The sequence below is a fragment of the Xiphophorus couchianus genome, chromosome 20 (genome assembly GCF_001444195.1).
Source record: "Xiphophorus couchianus chromosome 20, X_couchianus-1.0, whole genome shotgun sequence".
Classification (NCBI taxonomy): Eukaryota; Metazoa; Chordata; class Actinopteri; order Cyprinodontiformes; family Poeciliidae; genus Xiphophorus; species Xiphophorus couchianus.
In genome coordinates this window covers 544,453-567,304 of record NC_040247.1, presented here as the reverse complement: position 1 = coordinate 567,304, position 22,852 = coordinate 544,453, and the positions used below count along the sequence as shown (strand labels likewise).

The following is a 22,852-nucleotide window of genomic DNA, read 5'->3' as shown; positions in this document are numbered from 1 at the left end:
CATAGTTCAGGTATTTTTTATTAAACATTTCCACTGAAGAAATGTTCCTTTTTATTTTTGCCAAAAAATAAAGACATTTCATAAACGGTCAGAGTTAATTTAGTTGTTGGGTGTCTTAAGGGAGATAATTACTTTTCTTCATGTTGTCTGTTCACTCAAAGGTTTCTGCACTGAACTGAGAGCTGGAAGAGCTCAGTGCAGGAACAGCTTGAGTGTTGCATTGTTCATGGTTACCAGTGAAAAACAAACTGAGGGTTGCTAGGCAACATCATCTTCAGACTTTACTTCTTCCCCGACTTCTTGATCCCACCACTGGCTGCAGGACAAATTACACAGATACAAAACTGATGAAACGACAGAGAAACAACTGTGGCTGATTTTGTTGAATTTATAAAGGATTTTCTATCAAATTAGAGACGACATTGGGTTCAGATATGGAGCTTCACGGGTGCAAAATGTTTCTCCATACGCTAAATGATGCATCAGGTCTAACACATACTGCTGTTGATCCCATACTCAGGTTGTGTGTTCATGGCTGCATTTCTTGTATTATTTAAAAACCCAGAGAGGTGTGATTAAAAAACAAAACTATCAACCACAAGTGAATTCTCAGGTGTCTTCCAGACAAAATCTGAAACATTTAAGGAAAACCTCAGGAACTGTTTTTTATGTTCCTCCTGTCTGTTGCATAAACAAACTGCAGCGTTAATGTGGAATGAGCTGCAATTTCATTTTACAGACAGTAATTAAGACTCATTAATAATCTTCGTTAAAGGGCCAGTACTATTCGTTGCCATTTTATAGCTTCATGAAGTAGCTATGTTACTTTCAGTTGTAAAAATGTTGCATATATCAAATATGACGGAAAAAATATTACTTCCTGATTTAATGTCTTGAAATTGGGATTCTGTCTTTTCAAAAACTTAAATTTAGATATCAAATGATTTAATGAAGATTTTTCTTAATTACTTCTCTAGTCTCACCTAAAGGTCCTTTTCCTGACGCTTTGGCCTTCAGCGCCTCCATGGCTTTCTGCTCTTCCTTCTGCTTCTGCTTGAAGGCAACGTCTTCCTGCAGGCATAAATTATTTTTAATACGCCACAAGCAACACTTTCTGTTAAATTGATTTCCTATTCACAAATAAATTTGAATTTTCAGAGGACACTTTGAACACAGTGAATCCACTCTGACACTTTACCTCTCCATGGTCAAGAGGGCAATAAAGTAAAGTTCTTAATCTGTGACTTCACCTAAATTCAATTGGGAAAGAATAATCTAAACGGATTAAACTTACATCATCCATTTCCTTGTTTTGTTTCTTGGGCGCCTTGAGTGGTTTCTTTTTGCCTCCTGAAAAATGTATAAATAAAACAAATCAACCAACATTGCTGTCACTCCGTCTTTAAAAAGTATTTGTGTATTTATTACTTTACGATATTTTTATATTTAATGAGCTACTGCTTATTACTGCAGAACCTTGAAAGTTACCCAGCCTTTAAGACATATTAGTGCAGCTTTTATTTTAAATATTTTCAACCATTAATAAAAATTTCTAAGTGATTTCTGTGTACAAGTACACCCTTGTTGCTTCCACTGGTTTTTTACAAAAAGGAAAACTGCTAATCAAAGCATTTGATTAACTGATCACCAGCCTAATGTCCGTCATTCGGTTTTCATTCCAGAGAGAGAAAGACTAAATGCGGATTAATTCACTTGCTCACCATTTCAATCCTTTGTGCGTTTGGTCATTTCATTTTGTTTTATCTCAATCTCTAATTAAATGAAGCTCAGTGGGCCAAAATGTTTCTACAACGATGTAAGGGATTGATTAGGTCAAACATAACAACAATACCGACAGTTAGTGCTGCTAAATGTGGGTCTACGCACTGAATCAAGTTCTCCATTTGTTTTTGGTTTTTTTCCGGTGAATGCGTGCATTTTTAGACATTATGCAAATAAGTGATGATGATGAACATTTTTGAAGTGAAACACAGCATATTAGCTAGAACCTGTTAGCATTTTTTAGCTTCATGCACAAACTGAAAAGCGCAATACATAAAGTAACAAGGTCAGAAATTCACCATGATGTAGCTTAGCACAACAAAAAAGTCTCACCGTCTCTACCGGACATATCTAAATCGTTTAAATAGGATATAAATGACTAAAATTAAAGATAAATAACAGCAATTTGGGCTTGTTGTCGATTTAATCCGCGCTGGAAGGACCCCAGAAGAACCGCCGGAAGTAGGATACCAATCATACGCCTGAACAAAAAACAGCTACAGGATGCTAGCTGGTTCTCCAAACACCAGGAGAATAAGTGGTTAACAAAAGTTTATTCCGAAAAACTAAATGCTGTGACAGCTCTAAAGGAAACAGGTGCGTTTATTTTAGTAGCTTTCTCCATAAACTGCAATTTCTACAGACATATTCTAGACAGTTTTATGAGAAAACAAACACCGAGGTCAATGTTAGCAATATAAAGCTAGTTAAAAAAAACAGAAAACAATGATGTAATAAAGAGGAGTTTCAATTAAATAAGCCGAATTATATAAATGTAAAGTATTTAGAGTGTGATAGTAGTGCATGTATTTAATGGTTTGTCTTCAGTGAGGGCAGAAACGGGTGTCTGCTAAAAGTCATCGCTGCTGCGTTTACACAAACTCAGGAAAGTCTGCAACAATGAAAAAAGATTAGAAAAAATATTCCAATTGGTAATAAGCCTGTTACATTTAAATTATTTTAGATTCAGAATGACGTCATTCCTTTTAAAATTAGTAATAAAGCATGTTCTTCCTAAGGACATGCTTTATTACTTATATTGCGCTACTTAAATGTACATCAATTTAAAAGCAGCAAACCTTTATATTGATTTATGAAACTATAATCACGAAAGCAGCTGCCAGGTAATTTTTAAAAATCTAGTAGATTCACAAAAAGGTAACTTGTAAAGTAACTAATATGTAAAGCTGTTATGTCCTTATATTCCCCCATAAAGTAGGAGAGTTGAACAATATTTTTGGAAATATAGATATTTTTTTACAGCAGAAATTTGTTTTTATTTAGAAAAACCTCAGAGAAATATGTAACTGTCAAGTTCAAGAAAGAATAAACTTAAAGAAAATTTACTTTCAAAAGAGGCATTTCAGTGCCTGAAACATATGAATGTTAGGTAAGGTACATTTTTAAAAATAAAGGAGCCGTTTGTTTTAATTAGGTAAGATTTAGTAAGGTATACTTGATAGATGTATTAGTTTTTAAAACATGCACTATTCTTTGTTTAAATTACACATTTGGTCATCTTGCTTGTTTAAGGGGGAAGTTCAAACTTTAGGAATTGTTGAGTTTTTACTTCAGATTTAATTTGTACTTACTCTGATACACACAACACCTTCACTTCAACATGTTAATTTATTGGTCCTGATTTGATTGGATCCAAATGTTTTAAAAAGGTTTTGTTGGTTTTGTTTTTTGTTCTTTTTTAGAGGTGCCTTTGTGGTGTCGGCCCAATCGCTGCTGTGTGTTTGAACCTTCCACCCCGACTGCTGACGTTCTCAATGAGGTCAGACACTCATGAAATGCTTTGAACTGCATTCAGAAGAAATTGAAGAGAAAACCTGAAGTCAATCATAGAAACATTTGTGTCAGAGCCAAAACCTTTGGGCATGACTGAAAGAACTGAATTAATAAAAGAAGTTTCACCGTCTCAGGTACAGAGGAGCTCGGATCTACGTCTGGGCTCGAAGCTCATGCTGTCTGTCTTGGCCCCATCTGGCGGCCCGAACCGCTCCGGTTCGACCCTACAGCTCTGAACCGCCGGCTCGACCTCCTCTACCTCCTCTACGCACTGACCCCTCCCCTCTTGTACAGAAAGGTACAGTTGAGGTGGTGAAGGAGCGCAGCCTGTCTGCCCTGCAGGTACAGCTGTCCAGTACCAACATGCCAAAAAAGACTGAATTATCAGAACTGCATTTTTCTGTTTGTTATGATTAAAGTAGCATTAAATAAAAAAGTTCTTCCCCCTTTTTGTCCCATCAGCATGCAGGAGAGTTGGGGCGGCAGTGGAGCCAAAGGTCGGCTCAGACGGCCACCGCCTCTGTGAACTTCTGGTGGGGGAGATACGAGGAGTTTGTGGGGCTGACCGAAGTCCGCGAGGCTCAAACCAAAGTCACAGAGGTCAGAAGATGCAGAGAGCAGTCATGTCTGCAAGTTTAATCAGAGACAAACATCTTTATGCAAAAATCACAGTTTGCATGTTTTTGTACTTTCATTTGGGTCTTAAATGCTTCTAAAAAAACCAACATCACAAGTACTTAAAAAAAAACAACATTCAGCCGGTTTTTGGCAATAAGTTCATGTTTTTTGGTGTCTGGAAAATAAGCCGTTACAAAACCCTCCAGAATGTTGAGTCCCATTCCACAGGCACAGAGCCGTCACCTAGCAACCAAGCTGAGATCCAGCATGTTTGGTCAGCTGGTTTCCCCGTTGGATGCGCTGTACAATGGCTGCTGGAAAAGACAAGTGTTTTGTTGTTAGCTCACCAACTAGAGACCAGTTGCTGCATTCTTGTTGTTTGTGCAGGAGTCTCCACTAATGCTTTTCAAAGCAGAAGGGGAGCATCTGTTTGCAGCCATTTTCACGTGTGAGCATAAACATTGAGTTGGACAGCAGCAGCTTATTTGGATTTAAAGTGACAGAGGCACTAAAACACCTAAAAATATGCAGAACTGGCTAAAATCTCATTATCTAAGAATAATTTTGTGCAAAAAAATGTAATAAAGATGTTTTGTATTGGCCTTTTTTACCTCCATCAACAAATAAAACTTGTATTATTAAAAGTCTGACAGACTGAATGTTTCTGCTCAGGCTGAAGCAGCGTTCATGGTGGCCAGAGGAATCGTGCGTGAGGCTCACACCAGCCTGGAGGCGCTGCAGGGCCGCCTGAAGGAGGTCAGAGACCGGCTGGACCGCGTCTCCAGGGAGGAGGCTCACTACCTGGAGCTGGCCACCATGGAGCACAAGCTGCTGCAGGTCAGACCAGGAAAAACTGCTGATTCAAAGTGTTTGAGTTACACAGGATGGATGAGTGTCTCCCCATCTACAGCTGTCTAAGGGGTCAAGCTTTCATGTTGTGAGACATGCAAAATAAATGTTTTAGCTGGATAATCAGGGTTTGTACAGATGAATGAATTTTCAAACTACACAGTTTTGTAACATTTGATTAAAAGTCTACATTTGGGAAACATTATTTACAGTTGAAACCAGATATTTTCATTCACTCTACAAAAAATACAAATACATATTACTGTTTCTCACCGTTAAAATAAACCTGTCTTAAACAGATCAACCCTTTTTTTTTTTTTTTCTCGACCGCAGGAGGAACGTCGTCTCCGGACTGCGTATGAGAATGCCGAGAGTTTGGAGAGGGAAAAGTTCGGCCTGTTTTCGGCGGCGGTGAGGGAGAGTCACGAAAAGGAGAGGACGAGAGCGGAGCGCACCAAGAACTGGTCCATCATCGGCTCTGTTCTCGGAGCCCTGATCGGGGTCATGGGGTCAACGTATATCAACCGCGTCCGCCTTCAGGTAACAAGAGACGCTGACTGAGCTTTAACCCTGGAGCATGAAATACTAAGAGAGGGAGACAGGAAGTAGATGAGGAAGCCACTGGATGGTTAAAAACATAAATACCACCAAAATCAGCCCAAAAATGACACCAAATATTTTTATTTTTAAGATTTTAAATGAAAAAGACCAACAGTAGAGATTAGGAGTTGAGTGGAATCTGTTGCTTTAGCAGCAAATGAATCCAAAACCCTTGTGTTGGAACGTCCATCTTGTTTTCAGAACCTACCTTCGTCTGTCCGTTCGTCACCGGTCCTGATGAGGGTTTGAGGTCTTCGTCCTGTTGAGTCGCCCAACTGTGTCAAAGTTTTAACCGTCAACAGTTAATAAAAAATATTCATGTTCTTGACAGATTTAGATTTAAAATTAATTTCCTTCAACGTTTGCTTCTGATAAGACTTTAAACAAATGTTATAAGTATAATGTAAAACAATTCATCAATTAAAATTTGTAAAATAGTATATAGATTTTTTTATGTAGACATGAAATTATGGAAGCCCATATCCGCCATGAAAGAAAAAATAAAAATCCAACAGAAATGTATCATTTATAGTATTACAGTAATAATTCCTGTAGTTTTATAGCAAATGTTTCAATTTTTTTCCTCAGTCGAACCGATTCAACTGAACTATCAGGTGTGAAAACAACCGTAAGTCGTAGTTATGAGATAAAATCAGAATTTGAATGTTAAAGTCATGACTATAAGATGGAGCAACCCTCCTTAGAGAAACAGCGTGACTTCCTCAATCTCAAATGTTTGACAGTCGAAAGTATGACTGTGTTAAAATTACATAACAAATGTTGCAACTTTGGTCCCCAATCAAACCGAGTCCATTGGATTATTAAATGTGAAAACATCCCTAAGCTCGTATTCCAAGGTGTGAATGCGTATATTTCAGCCTGTATGTATAGTTTTGACCCTATAAATCTGAAACCGAAGTGGATTATGTTCTTGTGTGTCTGCAGGAGTTGAAGAATCTTCTTCTTGAGGCCCAGAAAGGTCCGGAGAGTCTGCAGGAGGCGTTGAAAGTCCAGGCTGGGAACCACCAAACCCAGCAGGACCAACTGGGCGAACTCATCGACAGCCTCCGGGTTACTCTGGCTGACGCCTTCGCTCCGAGCAACAGCGCCCCCCAGGGGAAAGGAGGACCCACCACAGCCTCGCCTGCCGTTTCTCTTTCTGCCTCTAAAGACCTTCAGATCCAGAACCAGAAGACGGAATCGCTGCTGGCGTCGCTGGCGGCCCAACTGGGTCGGCTCCAGCTGGGCGTCAGTAAGGTGGAGGGCGAACTGCTGGCGGTGCGGAAACTTCTGGAAACCGAACCGCAGACCCAAACCCGAGCCGCTGGCCTTCAGAGAGCAGAGACACGGGAGACGGAGACGGTGGCGAGACGCCTAGAGGACAGCAGGAGGACGCTGGGGGAAGGAATCAGGATGAACACGGTTTACAACGCCGTGTTCAGCTACACCGCCGCCGCCGTTACCGTCTCTGCTGTGTACCTGCTGCTCCGGGGAACTGGTTGAACTGGACCTGGACTGGTTTATGACGAGTCACAATAATATCAGTTAATTATGAGCTTAATGACATCAGCTTCCTGGTGAACCGGAAGCAGATGGTTACATAAGTATCTCCTGCTGAAACGTCATGGTAACTGGAGCACTCAGACATGCAGCTATTTATCATGTCCAATCACTGATTACAATATTAAACCATCATATCCACGTCTTCCATCAAATCATAAAGGAAAATCTTCATATTTCCAGGCAAATATCTTATCTCATTGTTTTGCTTTATTCTAACTCCCTGATGTAATCTCTGATCCAGATCAAGCTGCAGGCGGCCACTGGGGGGCAGGCTTCTGTCTCAATCAGCTACTTCCTCTTATTAAGTGACTGATCCAAAAAGCAGTTAAATTAACTTTAATAACAAGTTTGACTTTTAACCTCCCGAATATTTCTGACTACAAACTAATTTATTTTGTTTGGATGAAGCAATCTGGAAATCATTGATTTTAGGATTTTTCTAAAGAATAACGGCACGACTGACTGGTATATTCCCAGTTAATCCAGTACCAGAAGGAATAATTAACTTCACATCAGCTCCAGTGGGCCAGGGCAGCAGAGACAGCTTTAATTCAAATGAATGTATTAAAAAACATTTTTTGGCTCTGTAGATTTTCTGGAGGCTGTTTGCTGCAGAACCTCTCAGGTCCTGAAGTACTTGAACATGTGAAATGTTTCTGACATCATGAACTGGTTGCGCCTGTATATTAAAAGGTTGAATGGGAACTGACTTCATGGCTTTTGTTTCTCTTTTGTTCAAAACAACATGGCTGTTCAGTTCCAGGTATGACCAGGAGGTGGCAGCAGAGAAAAAGACGCATGTTATTATTTTATTCAGCCTGGATTTATGCTGCGTCCCAGTTCTGACTTCCCACTCTGAAAATTCAACTGGAACGGATTTGTCACTGGGAAAGTGGGAGCAACTCCGACTGCATCCGGTTCTGACTTCTTTTAAGGTCAACTTCACATTTCAATCATTACCTCTGTAGTAGTAAGATGTGGTGGAAACATTTATTTAACAATATGTCTAAAATTGATGTTACATGTAGGACTTGTAACTCTAAATGTACAAATTAAAAGTATGTATATACATATTATTATTCATTATGTAGTTTATATTCTTTGTACAATTTCTTTATTTCAAACATCTATTTATGTATTACATTTATGTATGCACAGTGGTGCCTTGCAGCAAGAAGTTTCTGGGTTCAATTCCCAGCCCGGGTCTTTCTGCATGGAGTTTGCATGTTCTCCCTGTGCATGATGGGTTCTCTCCGGTTCTCCAGCTTCCTCCCACAGTCCAAAAACATGACTGTTAGGTTAATTAGTCTCTGAATTCTCCTTATGTGTGTGTGTGTATGTATGTTGCCCTGCACAGACTGGCGACCCGTCCAGGGTGACCCCGCCTCTCACTCGATAGGCACCAGCACCCCTCCTGGGCCATGGCCCCCACTAGGGACCGTCACTGATCAGAATGAACAACGAATACAAATGCACGCCACACTTCTAAGATCTTTATTCGTTGCATAATTTTTAATCAGGTATGCATTGTATTTTGTTCGTCTATTAAATAAGGTCAGTTAAAAATGAAATAAATGATGACAAATGATGAAATCAAAAGAAAAACAAACAGATGTACCATAACTTTATTGTTTCTTAACCGGTTCTGGTTGCCGTCTCCCCTCAGCCCGGGCCGCCCCTCTGCCGGCCCAGCAGGTCGTATTCCCGATACAGGATGTAGTCCTTCAGCCGCTCCGGCAGCGGCACGAAGCTCATGAAGACGGGCGACCGTAGACGGAGGCGGCCGAGACAACGACGGATCCGCAGGCGACAGAGATGCTGCAGGTACCTGGGGTTTTCTGGAGAGATTAACGGGAAGAGAAACGCTGATCTTTATCTCCTCCATTCTGAGCTAACGGTCAGGTTTCCGTTACCTTGTAGTCTGCAGATGTCTGTCCACTGGTTCTGCTCCATCAGAACCGCCTTCAATTTGGAACACAGCATCACGTGATCCACGTAGTCCAGCAGCACTCGAACCACGTGACCCGACAGGTCTTTCAGCCAATAGACGGTGATGACCTCACAGAACTGCGCTGACAGAGAACGTGACATGATATGGCCGACTGTTTTAACAGAAAATGTCCATCGTAGGACCATCTGTTATTACATTGTCATAGGCGTAACTTCCTGAAGGACTGGTGTGGACATGTCCCCGCCAACTGCGGCATGAAGGGGACATGTCCCCGCCAACTGCGGCATGAAGCGGACATGCCCCCGCCTACTGCGGCACGAAGGGGACATGTCCCCGCCAACTGCGGCACGAAGGGGACATGCCCCCGCCTACTGCGGCATGAAGCGGACATGTCCCCGCCAACTGCGGCATGAAGCGGACATGTCCCCGCCAACTGCGGCACGAAGGGGACATGTCCCCGCCAACTGCGGCACGAAGGGGACATGTCCCCGCTGTAAAGGAAAATGATTTTTTAAGTGCTAAAATACTTACAACATGTGTAAAGGAATATTAAGCATTTTTATTGGAAAAACAGGCTTTGTGTGACCCTTTGAGATGGCCCAAGGAGACAAGCAGACGCCTTCCACTGTCTGCTTAAAGAGCACACAAGGGCCATAAATTAGCATCTCCATGGAAACGGCAGCTGGAATGTGGGACGTCAAAACTCCAGGGGAGTCTGCGAGATTTATCTCAGGACTTCGGTGCCGGGGACAGTCGTACCCAGTACCTCTGAGATTAAGTGTTCTTCCCCTTCTGGCTTGACGGAGACCAGACGCCCGTTCGAGTTTGGGTGTAAAGGGGGAGACTTCTCAGGTTTCTCTGGGGCCGAAAACAGGTCTCTGATTGGTTGAATTACGGAACGCCTTCGTTGCATAGATTAAAATACGGAAACACCCCTTTTGTTTAAAACGAAGTGTAAAGAGAGAGAGAGAGAGAGTTTTTTTTCCACGTGGGCGCCTTTGTCTGTCTTCTGTGTTTGTGTGTGTCTGTCTCTCCTTGTGTGTCTGTATTTTTGTGATAAAATGCATATCTCTGTATCCCTGCAGCTTTGTTGTTCATTGCTTGGTATGAATTAAACTCTGTGATCTGTGACGTCAACACGCCTTGTTAGTTTCGTTTTACAGCTGGCCGCTGCTCGCCGAGAAGAACCCGGCTGTGTTAAGGAAGAGACGAGCCAAACGTTTTGTTCAAAGTTTTAATACATTCTTCCTCAATACCGCCAACTGCGGCACGAAGGGGACATGCCCCCGCCAACTGCGGCACGAAGGGGACATGTCCCCGCCAACTGCGGCACGAAGGGGACATGTCCCCGCCAACTGCGGCACGAAGGGGACATGCCCCCGCCTACTGCGGCACGAAGGGGACATGCCCCCGCCAACTGCGGCACGAAGGGGACATGTCCCCGCCAACTGCGGCACGAAGGGGACATGCCCCCGCCTACTGCGGCACGAAGGGGACATGTCCCCGCCAACTGCGGCACGAAGGGGACATGCCCCCGCCTACTGCGGCATGAAGGGGACATGTCCCCGCCAACTGCGGCATGAAGGGGACATGTCCCCACCTATATGCTCGGCACCTTTCGTCCTTTATGTGCCTGCATCTGTTTGTGTCCAGTAACTCGGCAGCAGCTGCATTCTGCATTAACATCCAGTTAAAGCTTTTTAAAACTTCTTTGTAAAACGTAAATCACAAGTCCACTCAGTGAGCTGGTGGACTGGACATCACGTGACTTATGATGATGCGCCACATCAGCTGCTGCTTTGCATTGAGTCAGGAATATCGGTGGTTGGGAAAACGACACAATCAAGCAAATAATCTGAAACAGGGACGCAAAGTTTTGATATTGTCGACACTATGAAATCAAGATAACAAGGTCCAAGGGGATCACATTTCACAGGGTCTGTCTGGACATTATTCTTAGCACTAATAAAAAAATGCCTTCCAGTAACTGGTGCATCAGCGCCACCTCCTCCCCAACACACACCTCTTCCTCCTCCCCACCAACTTGCATATCCTTGCATTGTGTATATATAGAGAGAAATATATGTTTCTCTGTAGTTCAGTAGTTCTTTGTGTTTCTAGTTATGCTTTTCTTAGTTAGTCTTTGCCACTAGTTTTATTTTGTTTCTTTAGTCTGGTTATTCTTTAGTGATAGATTTTTTTGTGCACGCTCCCTCGCCCCCGTCTCTCTCTACTCAGTTGGACTTTCTCCCCTCACACCTGCGATCAGTTTGCCAATCAGTTCTTTGTTCAGAAATCAACCTCCTAATACTTAAGTTTTGAATTTCATCATTATTTTTATTAAATCATCAAATTCAGTTGCTGCCTCTGTTTCTCTGCGTTTGGTTCCTACAACATTTTTCATACAGCTAATATGTTAACCTAACAGTTAATCATCTTGTTTACAAATGTAAATTGATAATCTGTCTAATACTTAATTCAAACAAAACACTGACATTAAAATCACTATTGTTTTCTTTTGTTACCAAAGTATCTTTGATCACAGAGCAGGTCCATCCCTCGTAGTCCTCAGGAATGTGGGAGCTGTTGCCATAGGGACAGTCGAAGCAGCGCTCCACGTCGTAACCATAGTTACACAGCATCCTGAGAATGACCTGGTGCACACAAACATTTCATTCATTATGTAGATTATGTTCATTATAACTTCATGTAAACGTTTCTCCAGCTACCTGGTCTTTGAGCGCGTACTGCAGCGCCGAGGGGAAATGGGTCGTGTTTATTTTGGAGTAGTAGTTGACGTTAGCGCCGTAACGCAGCAACAAGTTGATCAGGTCGTAGTTGCCCAGACGGAGTGCAACCTTTAATTTAAAAAAAAAGAGACAGAAATCCAGGTTTTCCATAATCAATAGATGTAATTTCTATCCTGAATTATGAAATGAGACTCAGAGGAAAACAAGAAGATTAAACAGGAAATCTGCTATACAGATTAGCTGTTAGCTGTTTCTTCAATATTTCCACATGATGCCATCTATTTTATCAAGTGCACCAGTTCCTCTCCTGCAGGAAAACAAGCCCCACAGCATCATGCTGCCACCTCCAGACTCCTTAGCTCTGACAGTAGAAGCTTCGCCGTTTTTCCTCCAAATGTAACGATGCTGATTATGGTCAAACTGTTCCTCTTTAGTCATCTAACCAAAGTTCATGGCTCCAAAACTGAAGATCAAACTGTAATCTGGCTTTTTAAGTTCCTTTAAAGCAGGGGTCTCAAACTCCAGGCCTCCAGTCGTTGTCCTGCAGGTTTTAGATGAGCCACAGGTACAAAACGCTGGAATGAAACGGCTTCATGACCTCCTCCTTGTGTAGATCAGGTCTCAGAGCCTTAACGACCTGATTATTCTGTTCAGGTGATGCAGCAGAGGAACATCTAAAAGTTGCAGGACCCTGCTTTAAAGTAATGGCTTCTTCCTCGCTGAGCGACTTTCAGCCTGTCTGTACAGAAAATGTTTCACACATTTTCTCTCAGTTTTGTGTTTTTCTACAAATAGAAATATTTTTGGTAATCTTAACTGACCTTAAAGAAGAGAAGTTTGGTTATTTTCTTTCTTTTCTTTGTAACTTCTGATTTCCAGTGTTTGTGCCCCTTTACTAAAGTTACCTGGTGTCTTTAAGCCGTTTATTCTTCACCTGGACCGGTTTTACCTGCAGACATTTGACCGGGTCTTGGTTGGGCATGGCTCCGGCCTCCAGCAGCAGCTTCACCGACGCCATGTCGTTATTGGAAACAGCAAAGAAGAGAGCGGACTTCCTCTCGTCGTCGTAGCTCCGCCGGATCCAGGGGTGGAGCATGAAGTTGGGGTCGTAACCCGCATCCAGCAAGGCCTGATGGGAAAACATGACAGTTGTCCAGATTTTCTGATGAAGCTGAAGCATCGTTTACGTACAAAATAACTTTCAAGGGCCGACTGTGGCCCTTCAAAGAGATTTGTTTGGCCTCTGATCAGAACAATGGTAAAAAATTAGCCAACAAAATAGAAAACAATTGAAAAAAAATGGAAATTGTCTTTTTTCCTTTTAATAAGGCAACAATCTCTCGTGCAGTATACAGATTTCATAAAAATCTGGTTTATTGTTGAGCATGGAATATCTTAACAGAATAAAAATACACAGTGGTTTTAATTAGACACTTTTGACCCAAAACGTACGGAACCACTGGTCCAAAGTTACTATGTTCTGAAATAACATGTAGCTTCAGTTTCATCAGGAAATCCGGCAAACCCTTTTACTTGAGTCATTTTATGGACTTTATACTTTTACTTGAGTTGGTGGAAGTAGCGCTTCTCTTACTGGAAAACAGTTCTTGGGTTCTCTGCAGACCACTGGCTAACTGGCTCTGTAGTGGAAGCTAAGGCCAAATGCTAAGGTTGAAAACAATGGAAGATGGCTGTGTTGCACAATGCTACATTTAGCTTCTTCCCACTGAGTCGACCGTCAGTCCTGTAGCCTGACAGTAGGAAGCCAATAGCCTCGTTCTGTCAACCAGTCACTGTTGGCTTCTGCAGGGTTTTCTTCTCCTTCACAGGATGGCAGGTTGATGGGATCCAGCTGTGACTCGTCACCAACAATCTGCAAGGTCCTTAAAGAGGAGCGGCTTCCCTGAGGCAGATGCCAGCTGGTTCTGCTTCTACAGTGGTGCTCTCTAGCTGTCAGTGCTGTTTTCCCAGTGTCCTCCTTGTTCTGACTGCTTTTCATCTGTTCCTTCCTGTACAGTGAACCTGCGCTGAACACTCTGAACCAGACTCACCTGAAGTATCTGATCCTAGCTGCTCCGTTGGGTCTTGCACCTGGGTGCGTCATGCCCTCCATTCACCTGCTGGAACTCCCCCACCTGGAAACCATCACACCAACTGTTGGACCCCCATGTCCTCTCCTCTGCTTACCTCAACCTGCAGACCGTAAGCCACCATCAGGTAACTCCGTCATTCCCTTCATTACTTCCCTCTTTAACCGCTCGCCCTTTGCAGTTCCTCCGCTGGCCCGGTTCCCCCCAGCTGTCCCAGATCCACAGGCTCTCCAGCACATTCTTCTGCTAAATAAATCTGTTAAAACTGTTTGTCTGTAGTTGTTGCTCGCCTTGGAAACCTCGCATTATGACAATCATGTCTTATTTTTGTTGTTGCCTTGTTAAAAGAAAAACAGACCATTTCCAATTTTTTCAATCGTTTTCTATGTTGTCAGCTCAGTTTTGACCATTTCTGATGTGTGATCAGGGGCTGAAGGGCCACAAATGGCCCCCGTACCAAACTTTGGACTCCCCAAGTTTTATCTGAGCAGGACTGTTGATTTATTGCAGAGATATTTCCAAACTAAAATATAATCTGTGCATATAGCTCCCATATTTATATTTATACACAATATCTATATCTCTTGCTATAACCCCTTATAGTCCATACATACATAGTCTTGTACATCTGTAAATAAATATTTATATCTCATAGATGCAAACTACATCTCGTTGCTTGTACTTGTGACAGTGCAATGACAATAAAGTTGAATTCTAATTCTAACACTTCTGTTTATGACACACACACACACCTGGATGCAGTGTGTGTGCGCCTCTGCAGCCGCTGAATGAAGAGGGCTGATCCCGCTGTCGTTCACATCTCCCAGGTTGGTGACGGGCAGCAGCAGCTTCAGTGACCTCAAACACACACACACACACACGGTTATGCTGCCTACTTATGACCTCGTTCAGTCAGAACAACAACAGGTCAGTTCAGGTTAAAGTTGATTAAGTGCAGCAACATGCGGTGAGGTTCCTGTCTCAGTCAGATGTACAAACTCCAAATTTCTATTTTTTTTTTTCAATCTTGTCATTATTGTGGCTGTATTATTGTCCCTTCCTGTTCCATTTACTGCTGCCTCACATGGCAGCAATATAATAAAGTCAACTCTGCATTATTGGCCCCTGGCAAAGCAAAACACTTCTGGTGTTGTTACAAAATAGGATTCAAAATGGAGAAGTGTGTCCATTTTAGAGGAATAGTTGTAAAAAAGAATTAGATGGACACACTTTTTGATGTCTTTTCTTAGGTTTCTGTACCTGCTCTAACTAGATTAAAACTGGTTTGGTTCCATATTCCATGACAGGACAGCTGAGGTAAAATGCTCACTGCAGGTGTCCTCTGTGTGAGGCTCGGTGGATCGGCAGATGGCCGCTGTGATTGGACACGTTGGCGTCGGCTCCGTGATCCAGCAGCAGACGGACGACGGCCGCGTTCCCTGAAGCAGACGCTTCGTATAAGACGGACGCCTCATCGTGCGCCTGAGAGAAAATGTCTGCTCCTGCAGGACAGACAGCATTTTAGAATATAATTATAAAGAAATTTAAAATTGGAAAAGAATCAGGAAGAAGAGAAACAAAACGACACAATAACACAGAAGCTCATTTAAATTGAAGTTAATGAAGCTTATGTCTTAATCATGTGATTCAAAATAATATAAAATTACAATTTTGGTTTGGACTGCACTGCACAAAATATTGCAAATTTATCATTGACATATCACTATATGCAACATGTATACCGACGAAACAGCTTAAAAAGCAATAAATGTTGACTTACTGTTTCAGTACCAAGCATTCAGGCTGAAATAAGTTATAAACTCTTAGTGCTAATTTAGTTCGTTTTGTAAAGTTTCTATTGAATAAAACTTACAAGAAAAAACGGAATCCAAATTAAGACATGATTGGTCGAAGCAGCATTTTGTAACACGGCCAACTTCCATTGTTCTCAACATTAGCGCTTAGCATTAGCTCCCGCTAAAGAGCGCCTTAGCTAGCAGAAGTAATGTTTATAGCCAGAGGAGGGCAGAGGACCCAAAAAATGGACTCAAGTAAGAGCAGCAATACTTTAATATATTTTTACTGAAGTAAAAATAAAACGTAGCCATCCAAGACATGGCCGTACCCTAACCCAAATTATCAATCAACTTAGAAATTACATCATCGAACAGACCAAAATGTCATATTAAGTGAAAATGTTGGTATTTGAAGGATGAGAATGACAACAACTCAAATAAGTAAAAAAACATTAATAAAATCAAGGATAATAAAATGTTTCCAAATCAGTTTCTTTCAATAAAAACTTATGAAACTCCAACAGAACCAGCAGGTCTGGGTCTGGTGGATGTTTGTTTTTCAATCAGTGGGGAGAAAATCCAGATATTTTACTCAAGTAAGAGAAGAGATACTTTATAATAAAATTACTCAAATAAGAGTAAAAAGTATTAAAAATTCTCCTAAAAGTTCATTAAAAAAGAAAAAGCTACTCAAGTAAATGTAATTAAGTAAATGTAACTAGTTACTACCCAACTCTGTTGTTAACGCAATAACAGTTTTAATTAGCAGACATGTAGTGATGAAAAAGACAAAGTTTATTTGATAGTTTTCAAAGTGAGCCGATCTGGTTATCATAAACCTTCAGCCTCACCTTTCCCCAGCAGCAGCTCCACCACCTCCAGGTGTCCTCCCTGCGCAGCCAGCGCCAGCGGCGTGAAGCCGTAGTTGCTGCGTGGGTCCGGCCGCGCCCCGGCCTCCAGCAGCAGCTGCACCAGCTCCACGTTGCCCGCCCGCGAGGCTTCGTGGAGCGGCCGGCGGCCGTGGCAGCCCGCCTGGTTCACACTGGAGCCACGGAGGAGCAGCAGCTTCGCCAGGTCGGTTCGGTCCGAACGGATGGCTGGAGGCAAACAGAAAACTGGAGTTGGACCGATCCAGAGTCGACGCTCCGCTTCAGCTGGAAAACAGCGATAAGGCCTGAAAACTGGAAGGAGTGATGAACTCTGACCTGAACATTCAGAGCCACATAAAGACAGTCACAAAGTCGGCCTTCTATCACCTGAAGAACATTTCAGGATCAGAGGAATAATATCCCGGCATTAGAGAAACTCATCCATGTGTTCATCTTTAGTCGCATTGATTAACGGCGTCTTCATAGGCAGTGTTGTATAAAGTACTGAAATCTCAGAGTCAAGTAAAAGTATAAGTACCTCTCCAAAATATGACTTTGGTAAAAGTCCAAGTCACTGACTGAAATGTTACTTGAGTTAAAGTCTTAAAGTATCTGAAACTTCTTGTACTTAAGTATGGAAATTACTGTAAAAATGGATGTACTCAAGTAATGTAATGAAAAGTACAAGTAAAAAGTAAAACAAAGCAAATGCAGTTTGAATGACATTTTTTATATTTTGGTAAACTTGTCAAATACACTTAAAATAATGTACACAACCAAGTGCAGGCAAAATTAAACCTGCTAATAGATATACCTGCAGGCATCATTTAGTTAAGAAAATGAGGTGCTTTACCTATAGTACAAGGTTAACTTAACCTGCTTTACAACTGAACCAGCTTCTTAGTAAACCCTCCAGGACAGAAAATACTAAGTTTTTGTAAACCTTAAGTTTTCCCTTCAAGTAAGATCAGTGCTGAAAATGAGAAAAATAAATAGTACAGAAAATGCGGCCAACATGAAGAAAAAGATCTGTTACGATTACTCTACTTCACAAATCAGTGAATCAGTCAATGCTACAGTCAGTAGGTGGTGCACACAACTGGTCATTATGCAAAAGAAAAAAAGAATTGGGAGGGAAATGCAGCTTATTGGCATCTGTAAACCTGGTTTTGAACTTGCATGCCTTTCCTATATTCGTTAAATTGAGTCTAAATTGCTATCGCTATGGCTTCTGTCCCCCTTGAACAGAGGAGTCTAGGTAGCCTGCTACAGTCAACATTAGGCCTAAGCTAAATACACCACGTATGGAACTGAAACAATGCCAAACAAAGTTCATTTATGGTCAACGTTTCACAATACAGTAGTGTCTAGTGACCAAGCTATAGTTACTGAAACAGGAGGATTATAACCATTTCATAAGAAGTTACCTCGATGTGTTTCTTCAAGTTGGACGGGGAGTTTTTGTAAGATAGAATTTCCACATCGTCGGGCAGGAATAACATAAACTGCATGCGGTACGACGAATCTTTAACACCCACGAAAGAGTATATTGTGTTTAAATAAGGCCATGGGCTCTCATCACCAGCTGGTGGTTCCCCTGGAGCCGTGTCCGACGTAGTTGCAGTCGTTGTGGTCTCCGTCTCCTCCTCCATGTGGCTGCTGCTGATTGCGAGACTTGCTTTGTGTTTAATGGGAGAAGCGAAACAGGTGTATCCTATTGGAGGTGATGAACAAGCCCAGGCAAGTAGGCTACGGACTTTGTTCGGTAGCCTGCTTGCTACTTGCTAATCAGTAGGTGGGGTCAAAACACTTTGTTTCTCTCTCTCGCTTTTCTGTAACGAGTAACTAAACCACACATTGAAATGTATCGGAGTAAAAGTACGCAATTAAGTTCGGAAATATAGTGAAGTAAAAGTGAAAGTCATCAAAAATTTTCATACTCCAGGAAAGTATGAAGTACTCCAAAATATACTTAAGTGAAGTAGTGAAGTATTTTTACTTTGTTACTATACAACACTGTTCACAGGTCTGCCTAAAACAATCTGTCTCTTATTTCACGTACAACATGGGAAAAATAATCTGCCAGGGAACTAGCACTTTCTCATCAATATTAAGTAGTTATTAAGATAAATGAATAATTATTAATTATTATTAATAATTAATTCCACATGATGGAAAAAGTGACATATTGTCTGAGGCTACAGCAAACACAAAGTAACAGTGGACAAAATGGAAACTATTCAAAATGAAAGACAGAAAGAACTGGGCAAACTGGATGGGACAAAGGAGGAATGGAGTTTTATATTATATAATGTTGAATGTGAATTGCTCATGTATGTTTTATTTGTAAACAAATGCGCAAAATGGTAATAAACAGTTAAATGCTAAATATCAAGTAATTATTGACTGAAAACAAGCTCACATCTTTTTGAAAAGATATTGTAAAAAAGAAAATATACTTGTAAATTAATTTTGTCTTAATTAAATTGTAATAAGACATTTGCATTGCAAACTAGACCTAAAATACTTGGTAGGATTTTGTGTTTCTGCAGCGTAATAAGTTTAGTCTTTGCCTTTTAAACATCTGTAATTCTTATATTGAAAAAACTGGTAAATATACAAAGTTTCCAGCTGATTATTGGTGTAAAACCTCACAGCATCATCTTGAAGCACAAACACCAAGCTGTGACCAAACCCATCTGTGCAGAGTGTCTGAAATAAAGGTTTGTGATTCTAAATGTGGATTGCAGCAGCGACTGGCTGGTTGTCTGGCCCACCTACAAACAGCGGGGCGTCCTGGTCCTGGTCCTGGCAGTCCGGCTGAGCGCCGCGCTCCAGGAGGAACGAGGCGTTTTCCACCAGACCGCCTTCCACCGCCAGGAAGAGGGGCGTCTGGCCCCGAAGAGTCCGGCCCTCCAGAGAGTCCGGACCTGAAGCTGGGGGACATTTGAACCGTTTGTAAACCCGATATCTCCACACTGCTTCCTCGACACCAGATATAATTCAAGAGTTATAAGACATTTGCACTGGAAACAAGGCGAAATATACTTGGTAGGATTTTGTGTTTTTACAGTGTATGAACATCTGACACCCATTTGATTTGAATTGGGTAATTTGGTTGACCTTTTGACCTTCAAACCTTCATTAATATCCTCAAAGCAAAAGCGGCACAAACAAAACTCTTACTGCACAAACGCAGCTGAGTTGATTAACACCAGTTTTGTCTGATTTAAAGAAGGTTTAGGGGATAGTTGACCTTTAGTGACCTCTGGAAACATTTGTTAATATCTTTAAAATGATAGCAGCACAAACGAAAATATTTTCTGCACATTTGACACCAGTTCAGTTAGATGTAACTTCATCAAACCTGTGCATGTGATCTCCAGGACGGCCTGGTTGCTCTGAGTTGCCGCCTCATGGAGAGGCGTCCAGCCTCGGCTGTCGCTTCGCAGAAACTCGTCTTTAAGCCGGACAGAAAAATCCTTCAGCAGCTTCTCGTTTCCTGGAGCAACAGAATCATCCAGAACTTTACGCTCAACCGACACCGGGATAAATCCGCTACTGAGTCTCATCTCAAAAGAGACGCTGAACCGCGTCTCTTTAGGTATCTAAGATCGTTTTCTGAATATTTATTGTGTTTGTCTACATGCCCACATCACAGTTGAATTGTTTATTATTTTAGAATAAATCAGAGATGTTTTGATGTCGTTTACCTTGTTTTATAGCAGAGAAGATCTTGGAGATGTTGGAAGATCCTGAATCGGCGCTGAAATAAAGCAAAGAAACTCAGGATGAACCCAGATGGTTTCTTTTTTAGGGTTTTGGTGCTGAGAAAAGTTACATAATTAATAAAAACACTTTTTGGCATCATTATCAACTTTAAAGCTGCAGAATTGAACTTTTATAAAAAATGATTACATATTTGTTAAACTGCCAGCATGTTGTGACAATCTGTGAAAATATCGATCTCCTCCACCCTAAGCTGTTCCTGCTTTCTGAAGAAATGCAAAGCTCCTGACCAAAAGCAGCCAATCAGAGGTAGAGGTATGGAGCTAAATTGGGGCCATAAAATTTGTTCAAAAGAAAAAAAAAAAAAGAAAAACTTTCACATTCTATTTTTCAAATTTTTACAAGGAAATCAAATTTTTTTTTCAGTTTCCAATCTTTTTTTGTTAGAGCAAGTTTTATGGCCCCAGTTTAGCTCCATACAGAGCTAACCATTCTCTACTATAGCAGAGAAGCAACTTACCGTTATTTATCCCCCGTCATCGGTGGCTAAGCTAGCTAGCTATAGCATTCACAACAGGCTATGCTAGCTGCAGCAGGGGGATGAGCAGCGCCACAAGGAGGGTTATTGACAGCACTAAGACCCGCCTCCTGGCTCCGATTAGTTGTTTTTATTTACTGCTTGGAGAAGGAGTCTAATTTTTCACAACACAGTGACAGTTTCAAAAACCATTTTTTACATACAATAGCTTTAAGCGCCACCATTTTATTAAATAAGTGAAAATCAAAAGTTAAAGACTTTTTCTCTGAGCGACATTTTTAAATGAAGTTTCCATTAAACTTTTCTGCTTGTTTTGGTTTGTGCGTCGTTTCCTCGCTTTGTAAAATTTCAGGTTTGTTCTCCATAAGACTCAGTGATGCGGCTCTTCCCTCTGAACTGACCTCGGCTCGTTTCCTGCTGACGACGCTCTGCGGGATTCCCTCTGCTTGCTGCTCTCCAGCAGACTCTGCTCAATCATGTACTGAACCGTTGCATCTTCCTCATCATCCTCTTCCTCCAACACATATCCACTAGGATTCATTGCATCCAAAGGAAAACAAACCGCCAGTCTTTGGGTTAAAGAGAAAAGAACATCAGATGTGTTATTTCTGCATTTTATGATTCTGGTTTGTAAAGTTGAAATGTTTAAGTTTAGCGTTTTCCTTTTAACTTTGAATCTGTCAGTGGTATAGAAAGCATAAAGCAAAGATCTACTCTAGGCCTTCAATCAGAAATGATCCATAATTAAATGCTTCCTACAGGAAAAAGATTCAAAATGAAGTTAATTTCTGTCATAATCCTACAACTTTGCTCTTTTACCTTGTTTTGCTCAGCCGAACTGCTGCATCAGATTTAAAGCTGTTGAAGGTTTGAGAAAAAAACAGGCGAATGAAAGCAGAGCTTTAAACCAACATGGCTCCCTGCAGCGACAGAGCAGATTCTCAGCCTTTCCAGTACAACATGTTAAAGAAAAAAACATTCATGGATTCACCCAGCGCCATTAAAGAGTCAGACCGGACTGAACTGTTTGTGTGGCTGCAGCTCTGGCAGCGTAAAGGAGATGTGACACCTGTTGCTAAATTTACTCTCAGCAGAAACATTTATGACTTAAACACATGACTAATACAGCATGGTGTTTGCACCTTTCTGCACTTTTATATTTATATTCAAAGAAAGATCAAACTGGATAACTGTTATTGTAAATGATGTGTTTAAGCAGATATTTAATTTCCTGTACTTTTTTTTTTGCATGATTTTCAGCATGTTGAAAGCTTTTAATTTAAAGTGAAATCCAAAAAAAATAAAACTTGCATCATTTATCTAACTGAACTGGCATCAATTTAGACCCAATTAACTTTTTTACCATGAACCAAAAAAAGCTAAAGATCCAACATTCAAAGAAAACCAAGTCATTTGATTTTTATTTAAAAACAACAAAATTTTTTGTAAATTGTTTATTATTGTGAAACCAAGTGGGTTTTGTTGTGCATGCATTTGAAAATCCCTTTATTGGTAAACTTTTTGTAGCAGCAAAAATCAGATTTGGTTTTTTTTTCTTGAACGTCACCAAGTAAAATGGTCATATTTAATGTTAAATGAAAGTAATTGTGATTTACCCAACATTTTATCTGGTTTTAAAGCTTTGTGGAGGAAATAAAAACACTTCCTTTTACAAAAGGTCCACCTGCATGATTTCTACAAATTATTTCTACTATAGTAAGCTGATATTTTATCAAAGATTTTCAGCAACACTAAATGTTCCTTATTGCTGCCATAGAAAACTGTCCTATTAATGCACGGTTTGTGCAACAGCTGACATTTTTTAAAATCAACATGCAGTGCCAGTAAAGCCAATCACATTTAACGAGCACAGCAAATGTTTTTCTTCAAAAATGTATTTTTTTTAAATTGTGATGATTGTAG

At 41.1% G+C, this 22,852-nt stretch overlaps 3 protein-coding genes across 5 annotated transcripts; 1 reads left to right on the top strand and 2 right to left on the bottom strand.

Annotated features, from left to right (window-relative positions):
* Positions 1-2,267, bottom strand: tma7 (translation machinery associated 7 homolog). Its single transcript, XM_028003681.1, has 4 exons — positions 2,116-2,267; positions 1,295-1,350; positions 984-1,071; positions 1-316 (listed from the first exon to the last, which is right to left on the bottom strand). Exons 1-4 carry the CDS (start codon positions 2,129-2,131, stop codon positions 282-284), a joined length of 195 nt encoding a protein of 64 aa, XP_027859482.1. The 5' UTR covers positions 2,132-2,267; the 3' UTR covers positions 1-281.
* On the top strand, positions 2,252-7,915 carry ccdc51 (coiled-coil domain containing 51). Its single transcript, XM_028003680.1, has 7 exons — positions 2,252-2,379; positions 3,486-3,562; positions 3,711-3,918; positions 4,039-4,176; positions 4,867-5,031; positions 5,377-5,583; positions 6,589-7,915. The coding sequence occupies exons 2-7, from the start codon at positions 3,558-3,560 to the stop codon at positions 7,144-7,146; spliced, it is 1,281 nt and encodes a 426-aa protein (XP_027859481.1). The 5' UTR covers positions 2,252-2,379; positions 3,486-3,557; the 3' UTR covers positions 7,147-7,915.
* A 762-nt stretch (positions 7,916-8,677) lies between these two features.
* asb14a (ankyrin repeat and SOCS box containing 14a) lies at positions 8,678-22,765 on the bottom strand. 3 transcript variants are annotated; one of them, XM_028003744.1, is made up of 13 exons: positions 21,749-22,765; positions 21,331-21,498; positions 20,376-20,428; positions 20,030-20,164; positions 19,440-19,598; positions 16,645-16,890; positions 15,328-15,499; positions 14,750-14,855; positions 12,857-13,036; positions 11,887-12,015; positions 11,683-11,811; positions 9,120-9,273; positions 8,678-9,044 (listed from the first exon to the last, which is right to left on the bottom strand). In XM_028003744.1, exons 2-13 carry the CDS (start codon positions 21,468-21,470, stop codon positions 8,869-8,871), a joined length of 1,779 nt encoding a protein of 592 aa, XP_027859545.1. In that variant the 5' UTR covers positions 21,471-21,498; positions 21,749-22,765; the 3' UTR covers positions 8,678-8,868. The 3 variants fall into 3 exon arrangements, with proteins under 3 accessions (XP_027859545.1, XP_027859547.1, XP_027859546.1); XM_028003745.1 differs by lacking the exon at positions 8,678-9,044 and having other exon boundaries at positions 9,121-9,278; XM_028003746.1 differs by lacking the exons at positions 20,376-20,428; positions 21,331-21,498; positions 21,749-22,765 and having other exon boundaries at positions 19,444-19,598; positions 20,030-20,159.
* Positions 22,766-22,852: the final 87 nt, after the last annotated feature.